This window comes from Aplysia californica, unplaced genomic scaffold (assembly GCF_000002075.1).
Source record: "Aplysia californica isolate F4 #8 unplaced genomic scaffold, AplCal3.0 scaffold01167, whole genome shotgun sequence".
NCBI classification, from domain to species: domain Eukaryota; kingdom Metazoa; phylum Mollusca; class Gastropoda; order Aplysiida; family Aplysiidae; genus Aplysia; species Aplysia californica.
The window spans coordinates 163,505-173,898 of NW_004798437.1; the positions used below are offsets into that span (position 1 = coordinate 163,505).

A 10,394-nucleotide genomic window follows, 5' to 3' on the forward strand; every position below is an offset into this window, starting at 1 on the left:
TGGTGTGGTGTTGTGTGGTGTGGTGTTGTGTGGTGTGGTGTTGTGTGGTGTGGTGTTGTGTGGTGTGGTGTTGTGTGATGTGGTGTGGTGTTGTGTGGTGTTGTGTGGTGTGGTGTTGTGTGGCGTGGTGTGGTGTGGTGTTGTGTTGTGTTGTGTGGTGAGGTGTTTTGTCACATTGTGTTGTATATTTTTTGTTTTCATCAACACAATTTAGATCATTTAGGAGGCGGGCTACTTCCAACCTGCAAGTCTAGGCCAACCTGGACTGAGAAGGGACACAACCTCCAAAGACAAAGATGGAGATATCTTATTTTCTTTTCTAAATACCTCTGCACACAAGAACCAAACCCATGTCTTCTACCTGCGATAGCAAACTGTACGCGGGTATGTCACTATATGTATGTGGGTCTGCCACAATTAGAATTTTGTTTTGAGCGGCAACATTTTATGATAGGATGAATTAAATATCTTTGAAAACAAGTTGTACACACACGGACTAAACGGACTTTAACTGCTTCCGAAAAAGTTAGTAATGATGTAGCATCCCAAATGAAAACAACATAAGAACGAAAATTATCATACTTTATACAAAGACATTTTCGGCTCATGGTGCTGTCTGTTGTTTTTAGAAACATCCATTGCTATGAGCAGTGACGAACAAACACATGCAGGTGTACAGAAAACTTGGTGGTTGATGACCAAATCAACCGAGACGAAATGTACCACCATATATATATATATATATATATATACTATACAAATACATAATATATTTTATGGAATGTCAAAATACTGTCAAATTTACAGGGGGGGGGAACTTTGGAAGTATTTCAAGAAAAAAAAGTGACTCAGCATACTAAATAGACAGAGTGTTTTTTAAATACGTTGGACTTCAGATTTCACCATATATCTTCGATTGGGAAGGTAAGTGGGGGGGACAACCTCAAGACCCACCACAGGCACCCTCTGCCCACCCTGTCCTCACATGCTATTTAAACTGTACAGTGCAGGGGAGGGAGGGGGAGATATGGGTCAAAGTGCAAATAGACAACCAAATCTGTGACGACAGGCCATACATCACGGTGTACATGGACGACAAAGTCTATATAGCAGGGTCATAATTCACAGTATGCAAATACGGGTAAATTTATATCAAGGGGCCATGTTTCAAAATGTGCGAAAAGACATAAAAGACAGCCGAGACTACATCAAAGGGCCGTAGGTCAAAGTGCAAATAGACAACTGAGTTTATATCAAGAGGTCACGGATCGATCAAAGAGTGCGAATAGACAACCTGGACTCTCGTTTCTTCTTCTTGGAGCCACTCTTGTTCTGACCACCCCGCCGCAGCTCCACAGTGATCACGGGTCTTAGCGGGGGGGGGCAAAACACAGAACAAAGGTGAACAAAAAAAATGATATAATTTTATATGTTGTTTCACGCCCCCCATGGATACTATTTAGATCATTTAAGAGGCAGGCTGCTTTGACACAGCCCCACAGTGACCATCGGTCTTAGCGGGGGGGGGGTTGAAATAAAAATACTGTATTTGTACAAGTTGTTTTGTTTTACGCCCCCATCGATACTATTTAGATCATTTAAGAAGCAGGCTGCTTCGAAACAGCGCAGCAGTGACCATCGGTCTTAGAAGGGGGTGAAATAAAAATACTGTATTTGTCTGTCCCCATCGTTTTATCCAAGAAAAATTCTGAAATTTTGCAAACTGAGCCCAAAAATGTGAAGTTATGCGATTCGGTCAATTTTAACAAAGAATGATAATGGAAAATAATCAGAAACTATGCAAAAAAACTATCAAATTTTGCTAAATTATGCGGGGTGCATAAAACCACGGGGACAGATTTGTACAGGTTGTTTTGTTTTACGTCCCCATCGATATTATTCAGATCATTTAATAATAATAATAATAATAATAATAATAATAATTGCATTTATATAGCGCATATCCATGCTCAAGAGCATGCTCTATGCGATTTACAACAATTATTACCCCAGCAGACCCTCTGAGAACACTCTGAAACATTTTCGGCTTCCGCCGAAGCATACAGTGCAAGCTGCGGATTTCACGAGCTCAAACACTATCAAACTGACAAGATCGTTTACTGTCTATAGCCGGGTACCCATTTCCACCTGGGTTAAGTGAGGAATATTTGTGCAAAGTGCCTTTCCCAAGGACACAATGTTGGGTCCCTGACGGGATTCGAACCCATGATCTTATGGTTGCAAGTCTGAGAGCCTACCCACTAGGCCACCGATGCCATTTAAGAAGCAGGCTGCTTTGAAACAGCCCCATAGTGACCACGGGTCTTAGTGGGTGCAAAACAATGGTAAACAAAAAAAATTATGTAATTTTAGATGTTGTTTTATGCCCCCATGGATACTATTTAAATCATTTAAGATGCAGGCTGCTTTGAAACAGCTCTACAGTGATCACCGGTCCTAGCAGGGGGCAAAACATCGGTGAATTTAAAAAATTATCTTATAGATGTTTTAAGCCCCCATCAATACTACTTGTGAAGCATGCTGACAAAATGAAATTACTTCTTGCAATATATGAATGGAGATATCGGCCAAAAATCAACACAGGGGGTCAGATTAGTAGAATTTCAGCTGATACCATTAACTTCAAATCTAACATGCCTTTTATCGATTTTTACTAATAAATTATACAAACTCAAGCTGTAAATTTGACATATCTATGTCTACAGGTAATTTAGGAGGCAAGCTAAATCGACCCTGCCTCTCAGGCGCCCACCCAGGATGAGAGCGATACAACGTCCAAGTACACAGACACAGATACTCGGTAAGAAAAATAAACAACCACCACAAGCTGGAATCTAAGAAAAGTTTGACACGCATGAACTTGCGCAGAAACTTTTCCCGACCCGACAGCAGAACTGGACATTAAGTATCTCATGCACAGAGAACACAAAGCTGTGAATAAAACTACAACAACAAACTCAAAAACATACCAAATATAACACAAACAACAAAAACATAATAGCAAGCAAGGCAGAACCTTTTTCCTTTTAAACAAAACACATTTAGAAACAATCATGCAAAAGAACAAAATTAACAAAATTAAGAATTTTTGTAGGCAAAATAAAATTTTACCCCTAAAGCTGACCTATGCAACGTATGGCACTTACGGACGGACAAGCGAGATACACACAAAGGGATTGATAAAAAATAGGGATGGGATATGGTTTCACTTTACAGCTTGGGAAAAACAAAGCCCTGTAATTGAAAACGTTTCATGTTCCCCATCCATACAATTTACATTCATTACAAAGCCAGCAGCTCCAATCCTGTCTATCAAGGCAGTGAAGGCAAACCCCGGCTGAGAGAGATACGATGTCCCAGCAAACATAAGGAGATACTCAGTAAAATGTCTCCCTACTCGTGAATTGAACTCACACCTTTAGCGTGCAACAGTGAAAAACCAAACTGGTACACCACAGATGGCGGTAGCTTGTGTGATGGCTTAATTTATGTAGAGAACTTATTGTTAGGTAATTGGAGTTAAGAGAAGCACATAAAAAATTTAACAGCCACTTAGTTAAGGTGGAAAAGCAAGATAAAAAGACAGAGATAACAGGAGGAAAGAATTGAAGCAGTGGGGCCAAACACTTGTACCACCTTCCAACCATCTGTTCTCTACTCCTTACCCAGACAAAACAGGCTGGACTATGAACACTTTGATCTCATTTCTTTCACTTTGGACTACAACGGACAAGCCAACAAAAATAAGTACTGCTAGAATCGATACTCGATATCATAATATACATATGGATCTAACTCCAAATTTCATGAACCTAAAGGCTCAAAAACCGATCGATATAAAAAAATTCCTGATAAAATGAAAACACAAACCCTAATCCAAACTCAAACCCTAACCCTGTAACGTAAAAACCAAAGCACTTGGGTGGGGGGGTGTCCTGACAGTTCCCCATTATGTAGGTAGGTTAGGGTTAATCCAGTAGAAAATGCTGGTATCCATATACCTAAAATTTCAAGATTGTACATTACTGGCTCAATCGCGTGTTGTTGGCAAGGCAGAATCACATTGGCTCCTCCAGCGTGCTCCCACAAGACAATGGTGAACGTTGACAACACACAATGACAACTTCAAAAAAAAAAAGGGGGAGTACACAAAACATACATTCCGTACATAGCAAAACATTTACATCCACAAAACATTTCATACGTTCAACAATATTTACATCCATAATGAAGCATTCCACACATATAACAACAATTACACCTTTAACAAAGCATTCCATATACATAACAATATTTACAACAAGGCAAAAAGTTCCCACATAGAGAACAACACAAGGAAGCATTCCACACACTGAACAACATTTTCACCCACAACAAAGTGCAGTACTCTTATTTTCCAAATTCTGCAACACCCTACACAGAGCAAACTGCGTCCCTATATACAGTCCAGCTATATACGCAGTATCCTAACATCCAAAGCAACAAAATGTTTTAAAACAAAAACAAGGCAGAAACTTTGAAATACTGAACATCTTACCCAAAGATAGACTTTCGCTTTTTTAATTGGGTGCCAGTGTTTCTTAAGATAAGAGAGGGAAAATACATCAGGAAAGAAAACGTGTGAGAGAGAAGTGACGCTACAAGTAGAATAAAATTTTGATCTTGAAAAATATTTTGTAACCCCTATCGACGCAATTTCCATTTTCTATGGGATGGGCTGCAGTTCTGACCCTGTCTGTCGAGGCAAACTCGGGCAGAGAGAGATACATCATCCCACTTGACCAACAGCTGATACTCAATTAAATAATTTCTCAATGTAAGAACTGAACTCACATCTTCTTCTGTACTCCTTTTTTAAAGGAACAGAAAGCATTTGAATTTCAAGTTAGATATAAAGATAGAACAAAAGTTCTACAACTGTTTTTCTCAGAGACAGGACCAAAAAAAATAATGAATTCTGAAAAAGTTTTGAGAATGAATTCCTGTGAAAGTTAGAAACATAACCAACAACATCAGGGCATAAAAAGACCTCTATAAAGTCTTCAGTCTGGATTTGCAGGAATAAGCAGACGAGCTCTCTCGTTAGTCATCAGTAGTTAACATGCCATCATTTACCCTCAGAGAGGAAAGAAAGAATGAAAGTATCATCAATCATTGAAGCAGATTAGGCATTCATGGTTCGCCATTCACTTTTCTGCTCAGATGCTTTAAAATACAATAGTATCCTAGTCTTTCCCCATCACCCACCTGTTCCAAGTTCTCTCAGTAGTTCTAGATTTACCTCTTCCTCTTTTGCCTTTTACACTTATGAAAGTACAGATATAATAATAATTCAAATACAGTCTCTTGTTCTATAAGCCTGAACAGCTGATACCGTTTTGCCAAATGTCAGAGTAAAACGTTTGTTTATTTGCTTGTTTGTTTGTTTGAGAAAAGAGAAACACTTTTTTTTAAAATGACAGTCAATCAGTGGAGAGAAAAAAGTAAGACAAGACAGACAGAGGAAAAGAAAAGTTGAAGGACCTAAAAATTGCGCCCTCCGGAAAAGATGGAAAGAAAAGAATGAAAATATAGACAACAATCATTTTCTTCTAGTATTTGTACTGTGAGCCAGAACCGTTGACAATGCCTTCAGTCCACCTTTTACAATCGACCAGAAAAATCGAAGAAAGCAATGGATAAGCATTCGAGATTAGTAGCCTACATTCTTTTTTATGTTAATTAAGAGCTAGGACATTGGCAGGCCTTTAAAGTGCAAAAAATATGCCACATGACATCACCTTCAGACCAAAGCTTTGTTAGATTGCTTGAAGCAAACAAGTATGAGATAGTCTATATCACATGTGTTATGCTCTAACCATGTAACTCAGTGCTTCCCAACCTGGGCGATATCACCCACATGTATCACTTGTGTACTAGTGATAGGTACTATTTCATGCCCCACTTGGAAGTACATGTTGGTGGGTGGCACAAAAATTTTAGCCACTTAGGGGTGGCAAAAGGCTCACTGACAAGCCCTGGGGTAACTAGCTTCTTAAAAAATTTTCAGCAAGCAAATTTTAAAAAAAATTTTAACCACCCTTCTCACTAAATAATAAAAGTAAACACAAAAATAACCTGCAGTAACTTTATACTATTTATAGTGCATGCCGACTCCTGATTTTTACAAGCGCCCACAGATCTCACTGAGCAACAGTTTTAGGACCAAAAAAAAAGCAAACGACAAGTTGACTCATTTCTTTGAGTCACACGGTTAGAAAGCGTAACACCATTTACAGGATTGTGGCAATACCGGAACATCATAAAATGTTACTATCTTTCTCAAAAGCTTTATGTCTCCATTTATAAATTCCTGAGAAGGAACACAATGCCGGGTTAGTCTATGTCAGTTCTATCTGTTACACAGCGGCACTAGACACTTACTCTGACTTCTCGATCCGCTCTAAAGTGTTTGGGGACGCTGGGTCATAGTCAATGTATTCTGGAACAAATTTTCAAAAAAAAAGGCATTCAATAGTGATTCTCTTTTTTAAAATTCAACAGAGTTCAACAGTGATCTCAGGTTGTTTTTTTAAAGTTTAATAGTGATATAAATTATAATCAATAACAGACACTGATTTAAATTTCTAAAAAAAAAAGGCTGTATGAAATATAAAAAGATGATCAACTGTGGTTTCGAAAAAAACAATGTAAGTGATATAGAAAAAGTCCAACAATGAGAAAAAAAAGTTGAATCAAATGACCAATCTAATAACAGTTTATGTGATATTACAACAACAACAAAATTAATAAGGCAATCAACACTGATTTCCTGCTTTTTCCCAAGTTAACAGTGACATTAAATAAAAGATGACTAACACAGTCAGTGATTTAAGGGGGGAAAAGTTCAACAGTGAACAGTATAGTTCGTAAAACAGGTAGGCCAGATTGTACAAGTTTGAACTTATGAGATTGAGTTCAAAATTCAACAAACAGGCAGGCATGAAACGTTGACATGAAATTTGAGTTGAATTTTAAGTGGTCTCCACTCATTGAATTAAACAATTTTAGCATGCTCTGCAAAAATGGCTTCCTGAGAGGAGGCGTATCTGTGCCCGACATAGCCATGGACACAATAAGAAGGAATAAATAAGCTGCTAACCTTCAGTAACTGTGGCTAAGCTTATCAATGCTTACCTAGTTTGCCAGGCAAAGAGCCGGTCTCCGAGCCATCGTGGCTACCCTGACCATAAGAAAACCTGTCTTTTCTCCTGAAAACACAGACAAAAATTGCTGTTCAAGTGAAATACGACCTCAGTTTAGTTTTATTTTAAAAGTTTTACGGCACTTGCAACACAATAAGTTCATATAAGTGCCGAAGAATAGATGTGTTACAAGAGAGTAACATACACAAAAAAGAAAAAGGAGAGAGTTTAGTTTTAGTAAAAGTTTTACGGCACTTGCAACACAATATGGTCATATAAGTGCCGAAGAATAGATGTGTTACAAGAGAGTAACAAAAAAAAGGAGGAGAGATAAGGACGACAGATGTTTGATAGGAAAGAAGGAGCAAACCACACCAGAGCACCCGCCAACCACTCGCAGATATGACCTCAACATCAAGTCAAGAGATCAATTCATGTACAATAGAGACAAGACAGCAAAAAGACACACAAACACAGAGACACAAAGAAAAAATTAAATATACGTGTCAAGAGACCTAATTCATTGCCACACAGATCAGACAAAACACGGACTCCCAGACAAAAAGACACACAGATGAATGTTCAAATTCATTTCAACACAGATAAGACAATACATGGACACAGCAGAACGTACAAGCGGAGAGTTAAAATATACAGACACAGACAAGTCAAGATATACAACACCCAGACAAACATACCTATTGTAAGGTCTAATTCACAGACAAGTCAAGATATACAACACCCAGACAAACATACCTATTGTAAGGTCTAATTCACAGACAAGAAAAGACACTCACAAGAACAGACACAGATAAGAAAACACACAAGCACTCAGACACAAAGCCAAGAAAAGATGCAGACAAGAAAAGACGCAAAATTAAAAAACAAACAAACACACAGACGCAAAGACACACAGACAAACGATCAAACGTACGTGTCGAGAGATTTCGAGGAGCCATGGTGTGCTGGTGGAGAGATGGGTACCACTGTGTCCAGGTTAATCCCCAGTGTGGCTTTATTGGACAGGGAGGGGTTACGTGGAGGGAGGGGAGGGGAGTTCTCAGCAACCTGGCTCAGTGCCTTGGAGGTGCGGGGGGGCAGGGCAGGGGGCGGGGGAAGGGGAGGGCCGGCACCACCCCCACCGCCACTCGACGAGGACGACGAAGCCATATTGGGCACTCCGCCTTCCGACGTCTGACTTCTAAGGGTCACCGAAGCCGATTCCTCAGCGTTCGCGACAGTTGTGGTAGATGCTGTAGCAGCGGTTGAAGCTGAAGTGGAGATGTTGTTGCTGGCGGTGTTGGTGTTGTCGTCGCGGTTGATGCCACGACCCCCACTGCGCTCGCTGCTGGTGCGCGACAAGTTCTCAGCTAGGTCGCTGTCCACGTCGTCAGCATCATCGATGAAGTCGCCCTCAGAGTCTGTGCCCGCAGACACTCCTGCAGGCAGGAAGCAAATAGTGAAAGAAAGAGGGGAAGAAAAGAGAAGAGATAGAAATTTTAAAAATGAAAAAGTAAAGAAACAGTGAAAGAAACAAAGGAAGAAGAGAGCGGGCTGCTTAGTGAACAACTCTGCAATAAGCCCTTTTGAAAAGTAATGCAATATGGGAGTCTTATGCTGTTTAGAAACAAACAAACAAACAAACAAACAAACAAACAAACAAAGAGAGACAGACAGACAGACAGACAGACAGACAGACAGACAGACAGACAGACAGACAGACAGACAGACAAGACAGAAAGAAAGAAAGAAAGAAAGAAAGAAAGAAAGAAAGAAAGAAAGAAAGAAAGAAAGAAAGAAGGGAAGAAAGAAGGGAAGAAGGGAAGAAAGAAGGGAAGAAGGGAAGAAAGAAGGGAAGAAGGGAAGAAAGAAGGGAAGAAGGGAAGAAAGAAGGGAAGAGAAAAAGAGACATAGAAAAGGGGAAATAGAGAGACACCTACAGATAAGGAAGAAAGAAAGGAAGGACGAAAAGACACAAAAAAAACATTCCTACACATAGAAAAGAAAGAAAATAAGAAACAAAAGAATGGGGGAAAGAAAGGAAAAAGACAAGTAACCATTTCAAACCCATATCGTCACAGGTTAGATCATTTACAAGGATGGTTGCTTCGACTCTACCTATCAGGGCCTCCTGCTGACTACGATACAGCATCCTAGCATAAAGTTACTGGACATTTGTCTAAAGTATACACCTTATCTCGAAAAAGCTCAGACAGACGTCATCCATCATGGTTCCCTACTCATTTCTCCACTAAGATGCTCTGACTAAGGTTACATCCCTCAAATACCAAAAAGATATTTATGCTTCAACAGTGACTGAACCTTCAAGTGACTTTACCTTCATAACTAAAACAGCTAGACTAAAAACGTTTTCAACCACTTGAAGGGTTTGGACAGATATTTAATTTGATGCCCATAGCCTTATATCATTGTCAAATGCACCATCTGACTAATTTTACCAAGTTGCTACACATACAGTAATGCCTTGAGATACGAGTGAACTTACATACAAGTTGGGTTGTTTTTTTCCAGATATGAGGTGAAGTTTAAATCAATTTCTTGCCTTGAGATACGAGCTGAATTTTGAATTACGAGTAAGTTTCAGTTAAATAACACAATTAATTTTTTGTCTCGGGGACTAGACTAGCCATTGCTGGACTGATTAAGCTGTTGCTAAGCTAGTTGTTGTAGTCCCTCTCTTTTTCTCCTCCATCAATTGTCCTATAAATCAACTGAGCTTCTTGGTTTGGCATACTTCATTTCTTTACAATTTGTTGGGGTTTTTTCGTTTTTAATTTGTACTGCCATACGCTGATAAACACCTTTTTATTATTCACAGCAGCTTCGAGATAGAAAGATGTTTTGTCGGCAAAAACTTTAAAAAGGTGTTCTTCCAAAATTTGAACGCTAATTTATTCAAACACTAGCCACAGTTTGTTTGATTTTTTTCACACAAGTAGGGTAACTGAACTGGCTATCAATTTAGCAAATCAAAAAATTAGATGCCAAAAAATGAAGAAAAGGCTTCGTCAGCTAAGGGTAGTGTTCTGATTTCTTCACTACATTTTTTACTTTAACAACCCCATAATACAAAAGTAGGATGAGTCTTAGGAAAACAAGGGTGAATTTAAGGTAAATAAGGGTGGTGTTTAAGGACCTGGATTAGATCAAAAATATTCCATCAATTTC

The 10,394-nt window shown here is 39.1% G+C and overlaps 1 protein-coding gene across 2 annotated transcripts in view; it reads right to left on the bottom strand.

Moving 5' to 3' along the window:
- LOC101858821 overlaps positions 1-8,644 on the bottom strand; it is a gene marked incomplete at its 5' end in the record, with an annotated part of 29,322 nt that extends 20,678 nt beyond the window's left edge. Inside the window, 4 exon segments of one of the 2 annotated variants that reach the window (XM_013090180.2) lie at positions 1,295-1,369; positions 6,445-6,502; positions 7,198-7,271; positions 8,140-8,644. In XM_013090180.2, the coding sequence (XP_012945634.1) occupies positions 1,295-1,369; positions 6,445-6,502; positions 7,198-7,271; positions 8,140-8,644 (712 nt within the window). 2 annotated transcript variants of the gene reach the window in all.
- Between the last annotated feature and the right edge of the window lie 1,750 nt (positions 8,645-10,394).